Source organism: Nyctereutes procyonoides, unplaced genomic scaffold (assembly GCF_905146905.1).
Source record: "Nyctereutes procyonoides isolate TBG_1078 unplaced genomic scaffold, NYPRO_anot_genome, whole genome shotgun sequence".
Classification (NCBI taxonomy): Eukaryota; Metazoa; Chordata; class Mammalia; order Carnivora; family Canidae; genus Nyctereutes; species Nyctereutes procyonoides.
This window is the reverse complement of record NW_026575122.1, coordinates 16,538,156-16,565,852: the sequence shown is the minus strand read 5'-3', so window position 1 is coordinate 16,565,852 and position 27,697 is coordinate 16,538,156. Positions and strand designations below refer to the sequence as shown.

General features: G+C 34.7%; 1 protein-coding gene across 1 annotated transcript in view; it reads right to left on the bottom strand.

Annotated features, from left to right (window-relative positions):
• Nucleotides 1-27,697, bottom strand: part of IQCM (IQ motif containing M) — a gene marked incomplete at its 5' end in the record, with an annotated part of 345,675 nt that overhangs the window by 172,487 nt on the left and 145,491 nt on the right. Inside the window, 2 exons of the mRNA XM_055336279.1 lie at nucleotides 7,226-7,370; nucleotides 19,043-19,241. Coding sequence (XP_055192254.1) covers nucleotides 7,226-7,370; nucleotides 19,043-19,241 — 344 coding nt within the window. The remainder of the gene's footprint in view (nucleotides 1-7,225; nucleotides 7,371-19,042; nucleotides 19,242-27,697) is intronic.

The window sequence follows — 27,697 nt, the reverse complement described above, 5'->3', positions numbered from 1 at the left end:
GTTATCATCTGTATATCTTCTTTGGTGAGATCTTTGGCCTATTTTTTAACCAAGTTGTTTGTTTTATTAATCCTGAGTTGCTTTTATATATGTTCAATAGCAGTCTTTATCAGATGTGTCTTTTGCAAATATTCTTCCCAGCATGTGCTTCTCATTCTCTTAACATTGTTTTTTGCAAAGTAGAAGTTTCCAATTGTGTATAGTCCAGATTTTCAATTATTTCTTTAATGGATCATGTCTTTAGTGTTGTATCTAAAAAGGCATCATATCCCAGATCATAGATATTTTCTCCTATGCTAATTTCTAGAAGTTTTATGGTTTTATGCTTAGGTCTACAATCCATTTTGATATAATTTTTGTGAAGGATGTGAGGTCTGTGTTCAGATTTTTTTTTTACATATGGATAGCCAGTTGTTCCAGAATCATTTTTGAAAAGTCTATCTTTGCTCTGTTATATTTCTTTTGCTCCTTTGTCAAAGATCACTTGGCTATATTTAAGGGGGCCTGTTTCTGGGCTGTGTATTCTGTTCCATTGATCTATTTGTCTATTCTTTCACCGATACCAAACTGTTTTGATAACTGTAGCTTTATAATAAGTCTTGAAGCTGGGTAGTACCAATCCTCCAACTTTGTTCTTCTCCTTCAATATTCTGTTGGCTATTCCAGTCTTTTGTCTTTCCATACAAACTTTGGAATCAGTTTCTCAAAATCCATAAAATAATTTGCTGGGATTCTGGATGAGATTGCATTGAATCTGTAAATCAAATTAAGAACTGCCTATGATATTGAGACTTCCTAACCATCAACATGAAATATCTATCCTAATTTATTCAGTTCTTTGATTGTATCAGAGTTTTGTAGTTTTCCTTATAGAGACCTTGTACATATTTTGCTACATTTATACCTAAGTACTTCATTCTGGACGTGTTAATGTAAATGTTATTGTTTAATTTTAAGTCCACTTGTTCATTGTTAGAATTTAAGAAAACAATTAACTTTAAGAAAACAATTAACTTTGTATCCTGTTTTGTTACTATAATCACTTATTAGTTATAGCAGGTTTTTTAGTCAATTCTTTCAGATTTTCCACACAGTACAATCATGTGAACAAAGATAACTTTATTTCTTCTTTTCCAATATGTATTCTTTTTATGTCCTTTTATTGCCTTATTGCATTATCAAGGACTTCTAGTATGGTATGAAAAGGAGTGGTGAGAGAAGACATTCTTGCTTTGTACCTGATCTTACTGGGAAAGTTGGAAGAGATGGAAAGTTACTTACCATCAAGTATAATATTTGCTGTAGGGTATATTACACCCTCAGTTTTCTGAGATCTTATGTTATAAATAGAGACTGGATTTTGTCAAATGCTTTTTCTGTATCTATTGATATGACCATGTGATGTTTCATTTTCAGCCCATTGATATGATGGATTACATTAACTGATCTTCAAATATTGAACCAGCCTTGCATACCTTGGAGAAATCCCATTTGGCTGCGGTATATAATACTTTTTACATTTTTGGATTTGATTTACTATAATTTTATTGAGGATTTTTATATCTATATTCAGAGAGATATTGGTCTATAATATTCTTATAAGGTCTTTGACTAGTTGCTAGCCTCATAGAATGACTTAGGAAGTATTCCTTCTCCTTCTAACTACTGAAAAAGATTATAGAGAATTGGGGCACCTGGGTGGTTTAGTCAGTTAAGCATCTGGCTCTTGAATTTGGCTCAGGTCATGATCTCAGGGTCATTATATCAAGCTCCCAGTCAGGCTCCACAGTAGATATAAAGCCTGCTTAAGATGCTCTCTCTTGCTCTCCCTCTGCCCCTCCCCTCCTGTTCACATGCTTTCCCAGTAAATTAATTAATTTAAAAAATTAAAAAGATTATAGAGAATTAGTATAATTTCTTCCTTAAATGTTTGGTAGAATTCACCAGTGAATCCATCTGGGCCTGGTGCTTTTTGTTTTGGGAAGTTATTAATTATCAACTCAATTTCCTTAATAGATATAGGCCTATTCAGATTGTCTCTTCTTGTTTCAGTTTCAGCAGATTGTGTCTGTCAAGGAATTGATCCACTTCATATAAGATATTAAATTTGTAAGCATAGAGTTGTTCATAGTATTCCTCATTTTCCTTTTAGTGTCCAAAGGATCTATAGAAACATTTCCTCTTTCTGATATTAATAATGTGTGTTCTTGTTATTTTCTTCTTCATCAGTCTAGCTAGAGACTTATAAGTTTCACTGATCTTTTCAAAAGAGCAGCTGTTACATCAGTTAATTTTTCTCTATTGATTTCAATTTCATTGATTTATCCTATTTCTTTTTTTAATTTTTTTTTATTTGAGAAAGAGAGTATGAGAGTGAGAGAGAAAGCACAAACAGGCAGAGGGATTTAAAGAGAAACAGACTCCATGCTAAGCAAGGTGCCCAACGTGGGACTTGATCCCAGGACGCTAAAATCATGACCTGAACCAAAGGCAGATGCTTAACCAACTGAGCCAGACAGGCACTGTATCTTATTTATTATTTCTTTTCTTCTGTTTACTTTGGGCTTAATTCATTTTACTTTTTCTGGTTTCTTCAGGTGTAAAATTAGATTACTGATTTTAGATCTTTCTTTTTTACTACATGAATTCAATAATATAAGTTTCCTTGTAAGCACTGCTTTTGCTGCATCCCACAAATATTGGTGAGTTGTTTTCTTCATTTTCATTTAATTCAAAATATTTTTAAGTTTCTTTTTAAATTTGTTTTTTGATGTATTATATAAAAGCAGGTTGTTTAATCTCCACATATCTTGGAATTTTCTAATTATCTTTCTATTACTAATTTCCTATTACATTTCACTGTGTTCTAAGAGCACACATTGTAGGTTTCTATTATTTAAACTTGTTAAGGTGTATTTATGGCCCAGAATATGATCTATCATGGTGAATATTCCATATGAGCTTGAGAAAAATATGTCTTCTACTGTTGATGGATGAAGAAGTCTAGAGATGTCAATTACATCCAGTTGAATGATGGCACTGTTAAGGTGAACTATGCCATTTCCTATCTTCTGCATGCTCTACCTGTCTATTTCTGAGAGTGGGGTATTGAATTCTCTAACTGTGAAAGTGGATTCTTCTATCTCTCCTTGCAGTTCTATCAACTTTTGTCTCACATAGTTTGACACTCAATGTTAGGCACATACACAATTAGAATTGTATTGTCTTCCTGAAGAATTGACCCTTTTATTATTATGTAATGCCCTTCTTTACCCCTATAGCTCTCCTTATTTTCATGTCTTCTCTGTCTAAACTAAATACATCTACTCTTGCTTTATTTTGATTAGCATTAGCATGGTATATTTTTCTCCATTTACTTTTAATCTATAGATATCTTTATATTTAAAGTGGCTTTCTAATAGTCAATATACATAGGTTGTGTTTTTTAATCTACTCTAACAATTTCTGTCTTTTAATTAGTGCTTTTAGATCATTAACTTCCAAAGAGGTTATTGATACATTTGAAACAATATCCACTATATCTATTACTGTTTTCTATTTGTTGACTTTGTTCTTTGTTCTTATTTTTACCTTCCATTTTTTTTGCCTTTTGTAGTTTTAATTGGGCATGCAAATTATTCCATTTTTTCTCTTTTCATACCATATCTGTTATACTTCTTTTCTGTTTTTGTTTTTTACTTTTTTTAGTGGTTTCCTTACAGTTTGCAATATACATTCAGAGTTAATCCATGTCCATTGTCAAATAACACTATACCACTTCATGGGTAGTGTAAATACCTTATACTAACAAAATAATACTAATACTTATTCCCCCATCCCCATATCTTGCTGTCATTTGCTTCACTTATATATAAGCATACATATAACCACACATATATTAGCATATATAAGTATATAAGCTGTATTCATAAGCTGATGGATGACTAAGTACATTGTTAGTATTATTTGAAAAAACTGTCATTTGTTAGATCACTTTGGAATAAGAAAAATAAAATTTTCATTTTACCTTCTTATTTCTTCTTCATTATTCTTCTTTATGTAGATCTGAGTTTCTGACCTATATTATTTTCCTTCTCTTCTAAAGAACTTATAATATTTTTGCAAGGCAGACCTACTTGCAACAAACACCCTCAATATTTGTTTGTATGAGAAAGTCCATTTTAAGGATAATTTTGCAGGCTACAGAATTCTAAGTTGTTGGGGTTTTTTCTCTCATCACTTTAAATATTTCATTCCCTTCTTGCTTAAATAGTTTCAAATAGATTGAATGTAATTCTTATCTTTCTTCTTCTATAGGTAAGATGCTCTTTCCGTCTGTTTTCTTTCAGGATTTTTTTTAATCTTTGATTTTCTGTAGTTTGAAGATGATATGCCCACACCAAAAATAAGTGTAGTTTTTGGAATTTATTCACTTAGTGTTGCCTAAGATTCCTAAATTTGTGGTTTGGTGTCCAAGAATAATTTGGGGAAATTCTCAGTCATTATTGTTTTAAATATTTGTTCTGTCCCTTTCTCTCTTTTCCTTCTGGTATTCCCATTTTCCATATATTACTCCTTTTGTAGTTGTCCCATAGCCCCTGCATATTTTGCTTAGGGTTTTTTTGTTGTTTATTTGTTTTCAATCTTTGTTAACTCTGCTTTTCAGTTTTTAAAGACTCTACTGATACATCCTCTAGCTCAGAGAGTCTTTCCTCAGCCATGTCCAATCTCTTAATAAGCCCATCAAAGCATCCCTCATTCCTATTACAGTGTTATCTCTAGCATTTCTTTTTGGATCTTTCTTAGTATTTCCATCTCTCTGCTTACATCACCCATCTTTTCTGCATGATGTCTACTTTACCCATTAGGCCTGTAGTATATTAATCATAGCTGTTTTAAATCTCTGGTCTGATAACTCCAACATCCCTGCCGTATCTGGTTCCAATTCTTGCTTTGTCTATTCAGATTGTGCTTTTTGTCTTTTTGTATACTTTGTAATATTTTCTTGATAGCCAGACATGATATATCAGGTAAAAGGAACTGCTATAAACAGGCCTTTAGTAATGTGGTGGTAAAGTGTGGGAGGAAGTATTCTATAGACCTATGACTAGGTCTCACTCTCTAAGTGACCCTATGTCTCTGGACTGTGAACTATACAAGTACTTTTCAGTTTTTTCCTCCCCCTTTATAAATGAGACAGGATGACAGAATGGACTGAAGTTGGGTGTTTCTCTTTATCAAGTCAGGTATGTCCTTAAATAACCTACCAGGTTAGGCTCTGATTAACTAATTTCCCCTGAAGGTAGGCCTTCTTGAGAAGAGTGTCCTCTGGAAAATTTTGAAATGGTTTCCTTTCTCTGATATTTACTATGGGAATCTGGTCAAACTCCTGGAGGTCAATATCAGAATACTGTTATGGCCTTCTTAGGACTGTGTCCTCCTGGAGCTTTTAACTCTCAAAATTGTTCACACCGAGCTTCCTGCTATTTGTTAATAATGGTTCATTTTAGCTATCTGGCATAGGTTTTCACATCAATTTTTTTTCTTTCTTAAATTTTATTTTAATTCCAGTATAATTAACATATAGTGTTACATTTGTTTCAGATGTACAATATAGTGATTCATCAATTCTATAAATTACTCAGTGCTCATCATGATAAGTGTACTCTTGATCCTCTTCACCTATTTCACCCATCCCCCACACCCCTCCCTGCTCTGGTAACTACCAGTTTGTTTTCTAAAGAGTCTGCATTTTGGTTTTTTGCTTTTTTCTTTATTTCTTTGTTTTATTAAATTCCACATATGAGTGAAATCATATGGTATTTGTCTTCCTTTGACTAATTACTTATTTGACATTCACTCTAGATCCACCCATGTTGTTGCAAATGGCAATATTTCATTCTTTTTTTATGGCTGGGTAATATTCCATAGTGTATATATATCACTTCTTCTTTACCCAGTAATTTATCAGTGGTCACTTGCATTGCTTCTATAATTTGGCTATTGCAAATAATGCTACAATAAATATATGCATGCATTTAACTTTTCAAATTTGTGTTTTGTATTCTTTGGGTAATTACTGGATTGTAGGGTAGCTTTATTTTTAATTTTTTTGAAGAACTTCCATGCTGTTTTCCACCCTGGCTGCACCAGTTTGCATTCCCACCAACAGTGCATAAGAGTTCCTTTTCCTCCACATCCTTGCCAACACTTGTTTCTTCCCACATCAATTTCTGCTCATGAGTCTTTGCTCTAGTAAGCTGCAACTCTCTGTATTTGCATATTTGTCCTTTTAATTTTGGGGGAAGAAGTTTGCCCTGTATCTTCCCTTCTCTTATAGATCTATTTAAAAAGTTAATTTTTTTACTCTATTCAGCTTTTTAACTTGTTGTTAAGATGGAGTGAATATTTCTAAGCTCCCTATATGTGGAACCAGAAACCAGAAGCCCTCTTTATTATATTTTTAATCAAGTAGTGGCTGTAATGTCCATTCTAATCCTAAGCAATGTAAATTCATTAAATATAATAGGAACCAGGCTCTCTGAAAGCTAAGATATAAATTGAGGAACTTGTTCTGTGGACAGAATTTCAACTCTACATGCAACACATAATAGATATCTATTTAGTCTGCTTGGTGTCCATTAGCTATTCTTCTGTTAGCAATATGCAGTTTTCCTTTGAGGAACTAAAGGAAACTTAAGGGAACTGTAAGCAGTGGATAGAGCTTCTGTGCAACTCTCAAGAAAAGTTCTCTGCCCTCCCATAGCAAAGTGTTGGACTCATGATTCAAATTAAATCAATCAGGTGCTCTCTTTGTTTTAAATTTCCTTTTTGCTTTAACCAAATGGGTTTTCTGTTGCTTATAAACAAAGGATCCTAATAAGTTAAATCAAATATACAACATATCACTTCATTCATTCATTCATTCATTCATGTATTTATTTATAACATATCACTTTAAAATGCAAATAGCCACCAGGTGTTGGATGGAAGTATTAAATTACCATATTGTACACCTGAAACTGATATAAAACTGTATGTTAACTGGAATTTAAATAAAAACTTTAAAACGCTTTAAAAAATAAAATGCAAATAGCTGTCAGCCATATAAAATATGATTTAACTTTGGCTTCTATGGGTAATTATATGTAAATTATATATAAAATTTCAAAGATCAAATCAGTTCCAAATTTAAAACCAAATGAGAAATGACTGTATCACTTACATTTTTTTCTGTCCATCCATTCTTCTAGCTCTGCAAAGTTAATAATTTGTCTTGTCCTCCAAAGGCCAAGACGATATTTAACACGATGGATCAGTCTATGATACATGTTTATAACTGCTCTCAAATTTGGTCCATGAGACAAAGCCTATAAAACAGTAATATAGACAGTAAAGCCCCATTTTTACATATTTCTTCTATAATATATATTTAATATGGTTTTGCCCTTCCCATTTCATCAATTTCACCCAGTTTATTAAATTATAGATGTATTTACTAATGTTTATTGTCTAGGTTGGCTAAACACATGCACTGTAGAATGAGATAATCTCCTCGAAGTTCAGAGAGCTTCATTATGAGCTGCTTTGTCATCAAATACTCATAATTCCCATAGCATACAGTGTTCAATGAAGGATACTTTCATGGTTTCCAGATTTCAATAATGTGTAACCCACTTGGCCAGAAATAAAAAGATTTTATTAAGATATTATTCTGTATGATGATTCTTGCCTAAGCTATTCACTAGGGGTGCCCAAATCCTTGTTTATTTTCTTTATTTTGAAAATTGTATATTAGTGAATTTTACTTATTTTTTTTACTGGATGTCTTCAGGTTTTTCATGTTGATTTGTAAAACTCTGTTAAATAAACTAATCCTTTTCAGCATATGTGCAAATTTTATCAGTTTACCTTTTAACTGTGACTATATTTTTCTATATATACATTTTCTATATTATACTACAATAGCTTTAAAAATTAAAGTATAAAAATTAATTTATTTCAGGTTTTTTTCTTAACCAAATAAATTTCCATTTTATCATTGCAATTATTTTTACATTTTATATTTACTGGCTCATTAATTTATCTACTTATCTCTATTAATTCCTTTTTAAAGCAATATTTTCCTGTTCTTGACTTTCTGAATTAAAGACTTAATTCACCTATTTTCATTATTTTTTAAGACTGTAATTTTTAAGACTGTATTTAAGTTCATAAATTCCTCTCTGAATCATCCTTCCTTTGATGTGTTTTGTATACCATTTTACAAGGAAAAAAACTGAAGCAAAAAATCTTTAAATAACTTTCCCAGTTATTGGGTGGTTAGTTGCAATAGCTAGTAAGTTAGCAAGTTGCAGAATTGATTTTGAAACTGAAACAAGGACACTCCAGGGTCAACATTTTTAATTATACACTATATCCCTCTTAATTTATTTGAATTTACTGTTTTTTCATGCATTCTGTGAGTTTTTGGTTTCTTTCCTACTACATTTCTTTCAGTATTTAATAACATTTCCCAATGTTTATTTTTAATCTGCCTTTTATTCAATAGGCTTTCGTAGCTTATAGAAAAAATAATGAATTGGTTATACTGGTAACACTGGTAGAGCACATTCCCTATTATATGAATTTTAGTGGGAGGGCAGAACAAACCTCCCACAATTTGATATTAATGACCCAAGCTTCCTTTGTTGAAGTTTTGTTCATTATCTACATTAGTACCAGATTTTTAAATCAAAACTAGTAATGCTTTGGAGCAAAACAGAGGTAAATCTATTTGTGTGGTAGAGTAACTGTGGCAGCAATGTCCATTTTTCAAGGACAGGAGTACCCAGGATTCAGTATCTGCATTAGACTCCTGTAAAGGTTGTGGTTGCAGTCCTGAGAGCTGCCTAACCCTCATCATCCTTTCACGTTTTTTTTTTTAGATTTTATTTATTTATTTATTCATGAGAGACACACACAGAGAGAGAGAGAGTCAGAAACGCAGGCAGATGAAGAAGCAGGCTCCATGCAGGGAGCGGGATGTAGGACTCGATCTCGGGTCTCTAGGATCACGCCCTGGGCTGAAGGCGATGCCAAACCGCTGAGCCACCCGGGCTGCCCCCTTTCACGTTTTTGAACTTAGTTCTCCAAACCTCTGCCCAATATTCTACTCAATATCTTTCTGCTTAAATCTCTTGGTAGATTTCTTTTGTTTATAATTAAGAATCAAGCAATGTTTTCATTGTGCTTTAGAATATGAGCCAAAAGGATCTGGGTTGGAGAGTATTTCCTAAATGGATGATGACATTTGCTAAGAGAGCAGGAGCACTGGGCAGCCAGCCATCAAATCCAAGTGAAGTGTCTTTCCCTCCAAACCTAATAAATCCATTTTTGAGGATACAACCTATCTTGTGGGGGATCAGATCTGAGGCATTCAAAAAGTTACCTAGGTTTTCATGTTTAAGAAGTTGAGTCAGATAAATTTATAAGGGTCCATCTGCTTGGTTCCTCCTACAGTGTGCCTCTCTGTCAGTCTTCTGCATGAAAATATGCCTCCACTACAGTGCTATGTACATCTCAGTATGTAAATCTTTCACCATATTTCTAAACATTTCTCAAGATAAAATTTTTTAGAAAAATGTAAAAAATTGATATTTACAAAGCAATATTGGAATATAAAAGACACTGCAAATTAGTAATTATAATTTTCCAATCCTTGTTGACTTAAAGGGTAAATATATCAGAGTTACCATATATCAATGTTTAAAATTCTTTCCAGTATGCACTTTCAGCCTCTCTTTTGTCTGATATGATCATGTCTTGTTTTTAAAAAGTAATGAGGGATCCCTGGGTGGCTCAGCTACTGAGCGTCTGTCTGCCTTTGGCCCAGGGCATGCTCCTGGAGTTCAGGGATCTAGTCCCACATCCGGCTCCCTGCATGGAGCCTGCTTCTCCCTCTGCCTATGTCTCTGCCTCTCTCTCTCTCTGAGTCACTCATGAATAAATACATAAAAATAAAATAAAACATAATAATAAATAAGTAACACATGGATTGCTTGTTTGGAGAATTCCACTACATTATGACACTTACTGGGGCTTAATTTCTTTGATTACTAGTTAGAGTGCTCTCCTCTCATATTTATTTGCCATTTATGCTTCTCATACAATAAAGTACTATTTTGTGTCTTCTACTTATTTCTTCCATTATTATTAGAGTGTGTTTCTTATCAGTTTATAAAAGGTCTTTACATATTAAGTTTTTTTTAACACTCATGCTATATCAAATGTGTTTCCACAATCTAACTTTTTAACTTTTAAAAATATTTAGACATATAAGCAGATAACTTGCCTACAACTTGCCTACATGTATTAACTACAGTCTAACCTTATCTAAACACTTACATATGACATCCAAAAGGGCCTTTATACAAAAATCTTGTTAAAGCAGGAAAAGGGAAAAGGTTTTTAAACCTAAAACTAGACTTTTAAACCTACTTTAGACTTTTAAGCCTAAAAAAACCCAATGAAACAAAAATGTAATATTCTGAATTGCTATCTTACACACACATACATAAACACACAAGTGTACAAGCCACAAATAATGTTAAATGTGATTTATATATATATATAATATATAAAATATATATAATAAAATATATATAAAATATATATGTAATAAAATATATATATATAAATGTGATAAATATAAATTCACCTCCTCACCCACTAAAGAATTAGTAAAGCCCTTAGCCACACATAAGGTAGCACACATTTAGGTAGCTAAAGCAAATGTCTCTTTCCTGGGTTTGGTTCTTCTCTCTCCAGGCCTCTTTTCTGTATCACCTGCCATTCACTTTGATATTGGTCAGAATGATTATTATATACCTGAAGCACATGCTTAATGCTTCTACTGCAAATTGCTTAGTATAAAGACTGTTAGTACATTCTTGGTACATTCAACTGTATCACTGAATCTTGTCTTCCTTCCATGTGCCTCTGCAAATTTAAGTAGCAGCTTCTGATTACCACGCAACTTTTAACCTTTATATCAATATATCTGTGGCCCTCTGCATCATCTCCCTGATGTAAGCACACCCCAACTGGCTCTACAGTATCAGAAGGGAGTTTTAACCTAATTTTGGCAGGACACTCCAATGCTATGATCTGATCTGAGAAAAGACTCCACCATTTTGTAATGAGCATTGAATACTATTGTTACTAGAATAGTCTAATGTTTTAAAATGTCTGGAACCAGACAGACTTAGATGTGATGTTCAAATTTCAACTATGCCACTGGCTGGATGTGCAACTTTAGACAAATGTCGTTAACTCTCTGTGCCTTACTTTCATGGCTAGTAAAGATAGCTAAACAACTTAGAGGAATGGTATCACTTCATTTCTTGATCACCAACTTCACCTGGGTTCTCAGGTGGTCTGGAAGATTCACTTGTGTTTTTATATGTATTTCTCTTTTTGCCATTTTCTGTAGGAATTCAATCTCCTCAAATATTCAAACTCACCTTCTAAATGCTCACTCTTAGCAAATGACATTGTCCCATATTTAACCAATGGGAAAACATTAGATTATTGTTATCTCAACTTCCTATCACCAAATCTAAACACTTAGCAACATCCTTTGGTCCTACAACAGAGAAATACATTTCTCTTCTCTAAGGCTAATCTTGTCAGGTGTCTTATAAACACACGCCTTCCAATATTTTTAACCTATATGGATTATCTTTATCTCTCTTATATCATCAACATTCCTTTCTTATTGGCTTTTATAATAAGCATTTAAATGTAGTTAATTAAGTATTTTCCATCATAAACTATCCTACCCTAAACTTTATAGTGTCTCATATTTATCTTCTCTAGATGTTTTCACTTCCTTGCTTTCCACACATCACTCCACTGAAACTTGCCAAGGTCATCCACGAACTAACTGTTGTAAAGATAGAAAATTCTGTCTAGACCTTCATTCCTAGCAGCATTGGAGACTAGTGACTCCACCTTCTTTCTTAAACTGCCTCTGAATTTCCTTGATCTAGCATATTCCAGTTTTCTTCTTTACCTCTCTGGCTATTGCTTCACTATAACTGGATTCTTCATCTCCTGCCTTCCCCTTGAACATTGGCCTTTCCCTTTACATGCTTTTCTCCTTAATCTATATACTCTCCCTGGACAGCACGTTGAATCCCATGGTTTCAGTTACTATCACTAATAATGACCTCAAATCTATGGATGGGGGCAGAGTACAGGAAGTCATCATTGGTCAGGGAACTAATTCATAATATTTAGGAAAAAAATTCAAACTTCACATCCTCTGACCCAAATATGCTATTATACATCCTCCATCATGTTGAAAATAATTTATTTTAACTTACATAATTTATCTAATTAATTAATTAGGAACCTAATATGTAGCAGGAATATTCTAGACTTTGTGAACAGATTACTGAACAGAAAAGGCAAAATTCTTGTCTCAAGGAGTTGCACTGTAATGGAAGGAACAACAATCCAATAAACAAATATATATGTGTTGGGTGTCAGTAAGAGGCTTGAAGTGTTTTAAATAGAATAGGGAGTGAGCAGACTGGATGTTATTTTTTATAAGGTAGTATGGAGCAGGCTTTTTGATAATTAACAATGAGCACAGACTTGAATGAAGAGAACCAACCAGTCACCTGAGTAAAGAGCTTCCTCACAGATAACATGAGAATCACTCCTAATTGGGGCTACTTTCATGAGTGGGAATGTTTTATTGTCTTCCTCAAGTATGTTAAGGTGGAAAAGAATTTAAGAACTACTGATAAATTCTAAATGTTTCCTTATGGCCCAATCTTCCTTCTGAGTTCTGGACCTATACTTTTTGCCTTGCAGACATCTCATAGATTTCCCATGGGTAGTTCAAAGTCAGTGTTGAAAACTGGACTCCTTTCCTTTCCTTCCCTCTCCTATCTGCTCTCCTCTTAAATCTTGTATTTCACAACCATCCACCAGGTAGCCCAATACAAAAAGCACAAAAACTGAGGAACTGTTCTTGACTGTCTCTCTCTCTTATCTTTAAATCCATTCAAACCCAATGTCCTATCCTTTGCTCCATCTCTCCAGCCCTAACTCAAGCTATCATTATCACACACTGAATTACTGAAAAAGCATAGTGGTTGTCTTTCCTCTAATTTTGTCACCTTCTTCCCCAATTCATTGCCCAGTCAGTAATCTATTAATGTCACTTATCTGCTTTAAAGTCATTCATTCCCATAAACTAAGTAAAAGCATAAACTCCTTAGCATGGTTTTTAAGGACATGCTTAATCTGACAGCCATCTCAGTTTCCTCTACTGCCAGTATCCTCCCAGCCAACTCTCAGCCTCTCATTGTTCTATCTCACCTGTGGTCACTGATATTGTCTTTCACTGTGCCTACAACTCTCTCAGTCTATGGGGGTCTATCTGACAAAATATAACTACTCCTGATTTTCTAGATTTCAATGTATTGGCACTATCCAAGCCCACACCAAACACAGCTGTTTGCCCACACCAGACACAGCTGTTTGAATTAAATACTCTTCCTAAGTTCTCCAATGGTACCTAACACTTCCTCAGTTATCTGCCTGTCTCTCTAGACTAGATGCTTTATGAGATCACACACCAAATAAGAAACTGGATTCAGTACGTAGTAACTGTTATCAAAAATCTTTTTAAGTAATCTCAAATAAATGAACATAGTTCTCCTCGTACCTAGGAGCTAACACATTTATGTAATACATCTTTTCTGTTGTCACCTGTGTCATGGGGTCACCTGTCCATGGATGGATTTCAGGATTTTCTTATTGTTTCTGTTTTGCATTTTGAGATAATAAGAGGAAATCCATTCTTTATCAAATTTTCAAAGGCGTCTGTGACCTCCAAAAGGTTAAAGACCACTGGCCTATGCATGGGATATTGTTATGGTAACCTTAAAACTCAGATTTTTCCAGAATTATTCCAAGTTTATTTATTCAACAAATATTTATTCAGAGATAATTTTGAACACTTTCCTATTATAACTATCAGCTATTCAAATGCCCTAGAATTTCAGCATTTTTGGAAAAAGACTAGAATTTTAAAATTTAAATGATAAATATTGAAATTATGTAAAATCTTCAAGGCATCACAATGAGAAAAAAATTGTTTTTTTTTTAGATCCTTACTACTTATTCCAAAACACATGCAAACAAATAACACAGAGTTTTTAAAAGGCAAAGTACACTTTGAATGGTGGAAATAAATAATGCTAATAGTTAAATGCAGCAATCTCTATGGTACCCTTATGACTGATATGATAGTGCAGTGTTGCTTCATTATTTCTAAATAAACCCAAACTGGAAAATTTCACTAGAAATGATGGAAATTGTACAGTCTCTTGAGGTAGCTCAAAGTGACATTCTAGTAGACACTGTCTACAACTACAAGCTCTGAAGTAGCAGCCAAACAATTTGACTATGGAAATTTTCCAGCAGAGGGATCGCCAGGATACTGACACAATTATCCAGTGATTTCTGTGCAGCCTCTAGAGCAGAAAGTCTATCAAGAATTCCCCCAACAACAACCCTGCACATAGGCATGGCCCTGGAACCTGACAATGTGTGCATCACAGGCCTGCTGCATTAGCTGTTCAAAAGCAGGCAAGATAACATTAACCATATAAACAGAGCAGCCATCCAACATACAAAGCACCATACCAGGGATAGAACAAAAAAGAAAAGCAATGACCATAGCAAATTTTATAACCAAATCAAAGTCAACAATCTAGTGTATATTGGCTTCAACTCTTTAAAAGTGCTTCCCATTCTTTTCATTTCAAATTCTATCTCTACATAGAAATACATTTTCCTTGTCAGTATCTCCTTTTTATCATGATCTTGGGCCCATTCTTGCTCTTTAAGTTTACTAGACTCATTTTTCTCCCAGAGGTGATGGATGACTTTATAGTTCTCTTCAGTAGCAGGAAATGCTATAATTAAACTAAATCATAATATAAATACACAATCATATGTATACATATGATATATAATATATATTTTATATTATATGCTTACATATATACATATATATTATTTCTCTCCATATATAAATGTAAGTCATTAGAGTACCCTGGTGAATTTCTATAACTATATCTTGTTGAATTAAAACAGCCATTCAATAGATATTTGTTGAATACTTACCATGAACCAAGCACTATTCTAGGCATTTGAACACAGTAGCAAACAAAACAGAAACCACGTAAACATATACAAACAACTAAATAAACAAGAAAAAAGCAGATAATAAGTGCAAATATTTAAAATAATAGGATTGTATATTATGTGCCAAAACAGCATGTGGTGCTATAAATATGAAAATAACATGTACTCCCTAATAGTTCACTTATTTGTATTGCTTAAGACAGACATGTAAACAAAGATCACAATATAGATACCTGGGCACAATAATGACCAAAAGAATAGAGATAATTTTTGCTTGATGGACCAGGGACAATGTCTCAGTACATATATTTAAGAAAGATCTTGAAAGATGAGTTGGAGTTTATCAGAAGATTAAGAAGGAGGAGCATTCCAGCTTAAGAGAACAACATCAGAACATAAGATACAATAGGAAACAGTCATGGAATTAAAGAATTTGGGCTTTGCTAAAGCACAGGGTATGAGTGAGGAAGCATAATGGGATGAAGATGAACAGTGGGCAAGTGCCAGACCAGGGAGGTCATATGTATATCTTAGAGAATTCATACCTTCTCCTACAGGCAAATAGGGCCACTAAAAGATTATGAGAAATGGAATAAGGTAATCAGAGTGCAATTTCCTTAATTGGATGTGACAGATTAGAAGGTATGTAGCAAGGACAATAATTAGGAGACAACTGTAGTTCTCCATGTGAGGGTTGATAAGTAGAAGTTGTGACAAGAAACAAAGAGAGGAAGAGCAACACAAGAAATGTATTGGTGATAATAAATTGAATATGGAAGTGAGGAAGTTAAAAGAGTCTAAGGAAACTCCAGGTATAGCTTGGACAATGGATGGTAGGATAGTTCATCAATATAGGTAGTATAGGGGATGGTCTGAGATGGTAACATAGGAAGATCTTGAACTCACCTCTTCCCTCAAACACACCAAAACTACAGCTACATACGGACAAATTCTCTCTGAAAAAGAAAACTAGAACTGTTCCACTACAACAAGAGATAAAAGGATCATATCAAAATGAGTAGGAAAACCAACAGGGCCTACATTCAAGGGACACCAAGGGCTGTAGGGAAAAGAAATTCTCCTTCTAAAAGGCTTGCTTACAGTCTCACTCATCCCAGGACCCAGCACAAAGGCAGCCACTTGAAAAGCACTTATACTATATGTGAAGGAGATTCCTTTGCTAATCTTACAGCATGCGCTGAAGGGGCAGGGGACAGGTGGGACTCTCGTCAGAGATGGAGACACTGGAAGATGCCCCTTTTGCATTCTTCCCTGACCCAGCTAGCACAGGAAGGTATGTGCAGATTTAGTGCCATCCTGATGCCTTGCTAAGGCTGGTGGGGCTGGATGATGGTGGCACTGGCTGGGGCCCATGAATGTGAGCAGTCACAACATTCTCCTAGTCCTTTGCTAAAGCCTGTGAGCATGAATGGTTGAAGTATTGCTCTACTCCTTGGCTGGGACCAGCAAGTGCAAGTGACCATGACATTCTCCCACTCTCTTGTTAAAGTAAGCAGGCACACACACACACACACACACACACACACACAAAGTACTCCACCCAAATACTATTAGATTTAACAAATGAATTCAGTAAAGTTGTAAGCTAAAAAATCAATATAAAGAAATAGGCTATGTTTCTTTATAGTAATAACAAGATATCAGAAAGGTAATTAAGAAAACAATCCTATTTACAAGAGCATCCAAAAGAATAAAATACCTAGAAATAAATTTAACCAAGGAAATGAAAGAACTGTACTTTGAAAACTATCAGACACTGATGAAAGAAATTGAAGATGACATGAATAAATGTAAAAACATATTATGCTCATAGATTAGAAGGATAATATTGTTAAGATGGCCATACTAGCCAATCTACAAATTCATTGTAGTCCCTATCAAAATAGCCATAGCATTTTTCACAGGACTAGAACAAATAATCCTAAAATTTCTACGGAACCAAACAACTTGAAATAACCAAAACAATCTTGTGAAAGAAGAACAAAGCTGGAGGTATCATGCTTCAGGATTTCAAACTATGCTACAAAACTGTAGAGATCAAAACGGACATATAGATCAATGGAATAGAATAGACAGCCCAGAAATAATCCCACACTTATAAAGTCAAACAATCTATTAAAATGGAGGTAAGAATATAAAATGAGGAAAAGACAGTCTCTTCAATAAATTAATTGTTAAAACTGGACAGCTACATGCAGAAAAGAATGAAAGTGATTCACTTTCTTACAACATAAACAAACTCAAAACTCAATACATAAACTCAAAATGTATTAAAGGCTTACATAAGATCTGAAGACATAAAACTAGAAGAAAGCACAGGTAGTAAGCTCTTGAGCATTGGTTTTAGCAGTACTTTTTTAGATCTGTCTCCTCAGGCAATGACAACAGGAGAAAAATAAACAAATGGGACTACCTCCAATTAAAAAGCTTTTGCACAGCAAAGGAAACCATCAACAAAATGAAAAAGGAGAAATGAATAGGAGAAATTATTTGCAAATGACATATCAGATAAGGGTTAACATTCAAAATACATAAAGGACTCATACAACTCAATTTCAAAAAAAATCCAATTAAAATTTGGGCAGAATATATTTGAATAAATGTTTTCCCAAAGACATACAGATGGCTAATAGGTACATGAAAAGATGCTCAACTTTACTAACCATCAGGGAAAAGCAAATCAAAGCCATAATGAGGTATCACCTCACACCTGTCAGAATGGCTACTATCAAAAAGATAAGGAATAACAAATATTAATGAGGATGTGGAGAAAAGGGAACCCTTATGCATTACTGGTAAGAATGTAAATTGGCACAGCTGCTTTAGAAAATAGTATGGATAGTCCTCAAAAAATTAAAAACAGAACTACCCTACAATCCAACAATTCCACTTGTGGAATTTTTTGAAGAAAACTACAACACTAATTCAAATATCTGTGCATCTCTATGTTCAATGCAGCATCATTTACAATAGTCAAAATATAGAAGCCACCTAAACATCCATCAATAGATAAGTGGATAAAGATGTGATTGATACATAGATGATGGATAGATGATAGATTGATAGATAGTGATAGATAGATAGATAGATACATACATACATACATACATACTACTACAATGGAATATTATTCAGCCATTAGAAGGAATGCGATCTTGCCATTTTCAACAACATGGATGAATCCAGAGGGTATTATGCTATCTGAAATAAGTTAGGCAGAGAAAGACAAAAATATTGCATGATTTCACTTATATGTGGAATCTACAACAAAACAAATGAACCAAAAAAACAAAGCATAAACATATTCATAGATACAAAGAATAAACTAATGGTTGCCAGACAAAATAGATCCTAGATAGTTATTTTGAAAGTCAAGATTGCTGCTTATGAAAGTTGCTCAGGTGTGTGGGTGTGTCTAGAGCTCTTTTCGAGTTAAGTGTTTACACTATAAAGAGTATCCAGGAGTGTGGGAAGTGGAGCAAAGTTGTTTTATACAGACAATGAACAGATAACAAAACGGTGAAACAAAATTAATGCAAAGAATAGGCGGTGCCAGCCTTAGAATAAAAACGGTCCCAGAACTACTGAGTTAAGGATTAAACCAGGCCTTTTGTTCAGATTCTCTAGTTTGACAAAATCTGAAACTATCAGCAGAATAGATAATTCATAGCATTTTCTCGATGCAAAGAATGTAGTCAGAACTTTATTTAGAAAAACCATAGATATATTAATCAGGCAACTATTCAAAACTCTATTTGCTTAAAATCTACATAAGAAAATTTATATACATTATATTCAACACATGCTTTACCTTGACCATTATTCTCTGGAATCTTTTGCGTTCAAGCCATCCTCTGACATAGGCCTGCATTAGGATGACCATTTTAACGACTTTTTTGATATTTACAAATTTGGTCCTTTCCCGGAACACTTGGAAGATTTCTATGTGTGGCCCAATTCTTTTAACTTTATTGTCAAGCTTCCCACTTTTACTTAGAATAGACTTTATCCTAAAAATAAAATATAAAATATAAAACTTCCTTATTATAGTTAATAAGAAAAATAACCACTTCTTAAAACTCTTAAATTCATTTTAATGCTAAATGTATTAAAATAGGAAATGTATTATAATTTGTATATAGGTTTCATGTATACATCACCTGAACATGTCAATAGGATTTTCCAAAGAAGTTTGAACATGTCAGAATTAATATGACATATATATAATGAAACTTCTGAAGAAAGGAAATCCAAAAGAAAGCAAATTTTTTAAAGCTTATCCGTAACTATTTAAAAGAGTAATATAAAATATTTAAGGAACAAAATATTTTCATATGACAGAACAAGTTAGTCAGAATAACTTTACTATCCCAGAAGCTACTTTAAACTAAAGACTACTTCAAAATTATTTGGCACTGATACTCTGTTTACCAATCATCTGAAAAGTGATTTTATTCTCCAAACACTCTCAATCAAAAGGCATGATAGTGTTTTGCTGAAGTCACGGACTACAGGATTACAGAAGTAAGCGACCATGATGGAAATCATGACAAGCCCTGACATCGGGCTGGTTCTTGAGAAATCCTGTTCTACTTTTTACGATGGGCATTATTTTTCTTCCCTTAGTGACTAAAATGTTGGGAGTCTAATTTTAATTATTTCACCCACACATCTAGTCTCTGTTGGGTGGTAGATGGTGGATGACAGGGAATCCCAGCTCAGTCTTTTTCATTTGTCTTTATTATGAGCCTTGAAGCTTATGATATTGCCTTATATTTTATGTTGTTTGAACACCAGTATAGCTAAAAATATTTAAAAGACGGTTTTGTTCCCACTAGAATGAAGATCAGCTCCACATCAAGAGATATTTATAACAAGTATTTCTTAGAGATCTTTTTTGATGCTCTTCCTACTCCCAAGTAGCCACAACTGATCAGTGAAATTTGCTCAGGCACAGAAAACTGTGTTCCATATTTACTTTTGACCTATGGCTAAAGATGTAGAACTAAGGCTGTTCATTCTTTTCATGCTTGTGCGTGTAAATGAAAAAAAAAAATTCTTACTCTCCTTGCAAGAGAAAAAAAGTTAGCTCTGTATAGTGTTCTCGTTACTACAGCTCTTTTGTATCTGTGACTGGTTCTTTCATTCCATTTCTTGAGAAAACTTTTTTACTTTTTTTTTTAAGATTTAATTTATTCATTCATGGGAGACACACACAGAGAGAGAGAGAGAGAGAGAGGCAGAGACACAGGCAGAGGGAGAAGCAGGCTCCATGCAAGGAGCCCAACGTGGGACTCGATCCTGGGACTCCAGGATCACGCCCTGGGCCGAAGGCAGGCGCAAAACCACTGAGCCACCCAGGGATCCCCGAGAAAACTTGTTTATATTAATGAGTCAAAACTATATCATTTTGTGTTCTGGAGAAATACCCCATTTAGACAAAGCTATCCAGAAAAGATAAAGAAAATGAAGCAAATTTTTCAGTTTGTTTAAATTAACATTGATTTTGTATAGCTTAGAAGAGAGCTCTGCCTTCTAAGAACATTTTTGTTTCATTAATATATCAATTTTTATGAATGGGCCTTGATAGAGGAGATAAACTGGTAATATAGATAAAATGTTAATGATTACTTCTGGCTGTCCAGAATTTCAAGACCTGCAGTGAAATCTAAAGAATTCTAAGTTCCTGACTTCTTTCTCTCAGAAGAAATAAGAGAAGTTTTTGGGTTTTTTTTAAGACTTTATTTATTTACTCATGAGAGACACAGAGAGAGGCAGGACATGGACACAGGGAGGAGCACGCTCCCTCCAAGGAGCCCGATGTGAGATTAGATCCTGGTCCCAGGACACGCCCTGAGTCGAAGGCAGATGCCCAACTGCTGAGCCACCAAGGCATCCCAAGAAAAGTGTTATTGAAATACCCAAGTGAGCCAAGTTTATACCCTAAGTTCTTTACTCTAACAAGAAAAGAGAAATAAATCTTAAAGGGATGTATATGACTGTAAAGTGATGTGTGATATGTATTGTTGAAGCACAAGAGCTCTGCTGGTCTTTTAAGTTGCCTTGAATGTCACAGAGTTCTTAGTCAAAGTGTGTGAAAAGTGAAAAGTGTATGAGTGAAAAGGAGAGAATGAGAGAGAATTGAAATTATATTTTGATTAAAAGCTATAGTTAATATGAGTGATTAGAACTATATTAAGTAAAAGAATTATGAAGAATTGCAAACATTTATAAAATGATGGATATGTTTTGTCTGTTTTTATCAACTTAAAAAGAAAAAAAATGTTATCTTAGGCCTTAGACATACGGACTTTGATCAATAGTATGCTTCTAAATAACTGGAACGCTAAAAATAATGGAAAGGGAAACTTGAGGCTGAAGAATAATTTATAGAGGGCTTGATGTAAAATGATTTATATGTACAAATAATAGATTTAAAAAGAAGTTATAAAATATATCAAATTTTGAACAAGTTAAGTCAATTTTGATGAGCTCAATCATAAAGTAGAGAATGATTGTGAATCCTTGTCTACAAAATGTTATTTAAGTTCTATATGAAAAGAAAAGATTAGCATTTGATTTACTTTCTGTTACATTGACATCCTGAGTTTTGAATCCATACTCTGCTCTTTATTTAACAAAAAATCATTTAGTGCCTTCAATATAGTTTGCCTAGAAAACAAAAGCTATTTATATCACAAAATATTCCCTTTATTATAATTATTTTTTGTTCTTTCTGATATACTTTTGCAAAATCTGGTATTTCTAATATTTAATGTTGCTGTAGCTGTGTTGCATTTTTTTTGTACTCTAAAGGCATCTATGACTTTTGCTCATACTTTGGCTCTTCTAAGAATTCTTTCCAATATTGTTTTCCCAAAGTTCAAATCACAAACTATTATGATGTATTTTAACCTATCTCTTGGGTGTCCCAGATGACTGCAAGACCATACCAAAGATTTTCTTCTTCGCTATCTAAAAGGAGGGATGCTAGAAATGGTAAAATATGTTTAACATAGTTCTATAAATAAACCAAAGATGACTCTTGTATAATGTTGTTTACTTCTTACATCAGGCTAGCACCATTAGCTTAAAAGTCTGCTGGATCCAAACTCAAAATTCTTAGACATCCAATTCTTTTTTATATTGCCCCCAAAGACTATATTTTCAGCCTTTTAGAACCTGCCTGCTTTGCATATCACACAAAACTGCAACCAACACCTGCTACCCATAGATAAGATAAACCTTCGGGCTGTAAAAGACCTCAATCCACTGCCGCTCTTCAGAACTCTCCAACCCAGAGACTCCCCATCTTGCTGCTGAGTGACATTACCCAGATAGGTAAGCCCTCTCTTTGACCCCCCTCTCCTGTGGGAGTTCCTTTTCCCTCTTCCCCTTCTGGGTAGTATTTCTATGTCATTATCTCTGGAAGATCTTCTGCTCTGAAGGACAACCCCTCTCATGCAAATCTGTCCATGTAAAGCCCAAATATAGCTTGCTATGTGCTACTGCAACCTCATAGCCATCTTTTCCCTGGTTAGCCCCAAGATCCTTGAACTCATTACAATCGTCCATAGTTTTATTTAAATAAGAGGTATATTGAGAGCTGCCCTTTTTATCGAAGTCCAAAATATGAAAAGAGATAACTAATTTTAAAAAAGTTCCACCTCAAGTTAAATATCAACTAAAATACTATTAATATAAATGTATTAGAAGCACCCTGTGGTAAGTTGTTTGCATTGATGGCCAATTATAGCTTCCTTATATGTCTATCTTCACAATGTAATTTTTTACATTGGAATTCTACCTCCACTCATCAAGAGGTAGAATCTGTTTACCCACCTATGAATGTCAGCTGACCCTGTGAATTGCTTTGACCAAAAGAATCCACTGGAAGCCATATTGTTCTAGTTTTTTTGTTTGTTTGTTTGTTTGTTTGTTTGTTTAATTCATGATAGAGAGAGAGAGAGAGGCAGAGGGAGAAACAAGCAGAGGGAGAAGCCGGCTCCATGCAGGGAGCCTGACGCAGGACTCGATCCTGGGACTCCAGGATCAGACCCTGCCAAAGGCAGGTGCTAAACGCTGAGCCACCCAGGGTTTTCAGCGTGTGCCTGAGAGGCCTCAAACAGTTCTATTCTCTGAACCTTATATCTACAGAGGAAGAAACCAGCCAGCCTCTAAAGGTTCAGACAAGAACATGGAGAACAGACAAGTTGTACCTACTAAAGCAAACCTGGGCAGCATCAGCTGAATCTCACGAGAGATAATAGTTGTTGTTTTAAGTCTGGTGATGCTATCATAGCAGTAGATAACTAATATACATATTTAGAACAAAATAATATACATATTTACATTTTCTACCCAAAGGTTAATATAATAACTGTCAAATTGATTTTTAAAATTATTTGTTTCAGAGGTAAATTGTCTCCATCAAGAAGTAATACTCATGATGAACATTTTATGGGATACATTGTTTTAAAACTTGAAGTTTATCATTGCCCTCATTGTGAATAATATGTTCTTATTTCACGGAGATCAATGATTAAGTCCTTATGGAATGAATGTGTATGTCCTCAATAGAGGATTCCATTCCTCTCCACTCTGAGATTGTTGGTGGTACATCAAATATATACTAAATATAACCATTTTAGCCATATCTTCAACAGGTGGCTTCTGGCTTTCTCTCGTACTTGCTCAAAGCCCCTAATACAACTTATAGCTCATAAATTATGTCTTCTGCAAGAAATATCAAAAGAATGATCGCCTTATAAGAAATGCATTTTCTTGGGGCAGCCCGGGTGGCTCAGAGGTTTAGTGCCACCTTCAGCCCAGGCGTGATCCTGGAGACGCAGGATCGAGTCCCATCTCCAGGATTGCGTTCCACGACAGGCTCCCTGCATGGAGCCTACTTCTCCTTCTGCCTGTGTCTCTGCCTACCTCTCTTCTGTGTCTCTCATGAATAAATAAATAAAATCTTTTTTTTTTAAGTTGGGAATTTTTTTTTAGATTTTATTTATTTATTCATGAGAGACAGAGAGAGAGAGAGAGACAGAGAGAGAGAGAGAGAGAGGCAGAGACACAGGCAGAGGGAGAAGCAGGCTCCATGCAGGGAGCCTGATGTGGGACTTGATCCTGGGTCTCCAGGATCACGCCCTGAGCCAACAGCGGCACTAAACCGCTGAGCCACCCGGGTTGCCCAATAAATAAAATCTTTAAAAATTTTTTTTAAAAAGAAATGCATTTTCCTAAAAATTTCTAGTAGAACGAAAAGACTTAATGACTTGAGGTTCTCAATTTAAACCAATATCATAAACATGAACCTCCTGTGTGGCTTTTTTCATCCACAAACAGACAACTTTATGTGGTAGTCTTGCTGGATCCAAGATCAGCAGAATATAATTATCTTGGACTGAATAAATGAATTAAATTATGATAAATATTAATTTTTGATTAAAAATATGAGAAAATGCTTTCTTTCTTTATGAGGATCGACTTACAGATTTCAACTTATTTGGCCATACTTGTACAAACTAGAATGAAACATCCGATAAATGGCATGTGACTGGTTCCAAACAACCCCTCAGAACTTCAGAGAAAAAAGTGCTAATGAAAATTTTAATGTAGATCTTAAGAAATCACCAGAAATAAGGGTGCCTGGGTGGTTCAGTAGGGTAAGTGTCTGACTCTCGGTTTTGGCTCAGGTCTGATCTCAGGTCATGTGGTTGAGCCCTGCTTGGGCTCCGTGCTCAGTGCAGAGTCTGCCTCAATTTCTTCCTCCCACTTCCTCCGTCCCTCCCCCCTGAATGCTCTTTCTCACTGAAATAGATAAATAAATCTTAAAAAATAAAGAAATCACCAGAAATAATACTATAGAAATTAAGACATATTAATTTATTTTATCAACAAAATAACATAGCACAATAATCCAATACACACAAAATGTCTTTTTTATAGAAGTATTTATTTATAAAGTTTTAGTAAGAATCAATACTTTTTTTTCCTACCACAAAGTAATTGAAAAATCTAGTTTGTATCTCACTTTTCATACTAAACATCACATTTAAAGGCAAGTCATTTACCTAGATGTGGTGGTTCCTACTCAGGGGCATGGACTCTTATTATGTGAAAATTATTGCCATAAGTCCTAAATAATAAACAGCCGGGTACCTCTGCCACTGGCTATGAAATTCCCATCAGACAAAATAAACTTTTGGACAAAAAGGAATATTAGGAAAACATTAGATACTAATAAGAAAAAAAGGAAGCTTATACCATTATATATAATGTAGGTAAAACCTAGAAGAGGAAAATGGAATGATTCCTGAATAACAACTTCAATACAAAAATGATAAAGACAACAAAAACATTTCTGCCACATAAAATCACTTTAAAAGATTATAACACTAGGGAATCTGTCAATCTTCTTGACAGAAGTTACTAATGCCTTTGTATCCTATGCTTGTAGTTTTGATAACCATACAGTATAGACACTTTTATGCCTTAATCAACACTTCTTATTCCATCTTTGCTATCGAAGCTGGCCCAATAAAATATCAAGTTAATGATAGTGAACAAAAAGTGCTGTACAAATTTATTTTGTCAAAACCCTGACTGACTTATATGTGCAACCTGACCACAAAATAAGACTCAGAAGCAAACTGGCAACCCATCTTCCCCTCAATTGTACACATGTTGCCTTACACTCAGAAAAAGAAAAGCACCTTTTATCCTATGATAAACACAAGTACAAGCATACTTTGGAGATAGTGGCAGGTTCAATTCAAGACCATCCCAATACAATGAATATCAAAAAGTGAATATTGCAATAAAGCGAGTCAAATTAATTTGTTGGTTTCCCAGTGCATATAAAAGTCATGTTTACACTATACTGTACTCTATTAAGTGTACCATAGCACTATGTCTAAAAAAAAAAAAAACCCAATGTGCATACCTTCATTTAAAAATACCTTATTGCTTAGGGATGCCTGGGTGGCTCAGCGGGTGAGCGCCTGCCTTTGGCTCAAGTCGTGATCCCGGGGTCCTAGGATCAGGTCCCACATCAGGTTCCCCACAGGGAGCTTGCTTCTCCCTCTGCCTATGTCTCTGCATCTCTCTGTATGTGTCTCATGAATAAATAAAATCTTTTAAGAAAATACTTTATTGCTTAAAAAATGCTAACCACCATCTGAAGTTTCTTTTTCTTTTTAAAAGACTTTATTCATTTATTCATGAGAGACACACACACACAGAGAGAGAGAGAGAGAGAGATTGGCAGAGACACAGGCAGAGGGAGAAGCAGGCTCCATGCATGGAGTCCGATGTGGGACTTGATCCCGGGACCCCAGGATCACATCCTGGGCAGAAGGCAGACGCTAAACCACTAAGCCACCCAGGGATCCCCCATCTGAAGTTTCTTTGGGTCGTAATCTTTTTGCTGGTGCTGAATTTTGCCTCCATGTTGATGGCTACTGACTGGTCAGTGTGGTAGCTGCTGAAGGCTGCATTTCTTAAAACAAGACAATGATAAAGTTTTTCTCATCGACTGATTCTTCCTTTAATGAACGATTTCTCTGTAGCATGTGATGCCATTTGATAGCATTTTACCCACAGTAGAATTTCTTTCAAAATTGGAGTCAATCTTCTCAAAATCTGCTGCTACTTTATCAAGTAAGTTTATGTAATATTTTAAATTCTGTCATTTCATCAATGTTCATAATATCTCCACCAGTATTAAATTCCATTTCAAGAAACCACTTACTTTGCATCCATAAGAAGGAACTTACCTGTTCAAGTTTTATCATAAGGTTGCAACAGTTCAGTCACAACTTCAGGTTCTACTTCTAATTTTAGTTTTCTTTCTGTTTCCACCACATCTGCAGTTACTTCCTCCACTGAAGTCTTGAGCTCCTCAAAGTCATCCATGAGGGTTGGAATCAACTTCTTCTAAACCCCTGTTTATGTCAATATTTTGACTTATTCCCATGAATCACAAATGTGGTCCATGGCACCTAGAGCAGTGAACCCTTACAAGAAGGTTTTCAGTTGACTTTGACCAGGTCCACCAGAGGAATCACTATCTGTGACAGTGACAGCCTCACACATGTAATTCTTAAATATAACACTCGAGGGTCTAAATTACTCCTTGACCCATGGGCTGCAGAACAGATGTTGTATTAGCGGTCACGAAAATGGCATTAATCTCTTTGTCCACCTCCATCAGAGGTCTTGGGTGACAAGGTGCATTGTCAGTGAACGGTAATATTTTGAAAAGAACCTTTGAAAAGAAAACCTTCTAAGCAGTAGGTTTCGACAGTGGGCTTAAAATATTTAGTAAACCATGTTGTAAACAGATGTTCTGTTATCCAAGATTTATTGTTCCATTTATAGAGCACAGGCGGGTAGATTTAACATCACTCCTAAAGGTCCAAAGATTTTGGGAATGGTAAATGAGCATTGCCTTCAACTT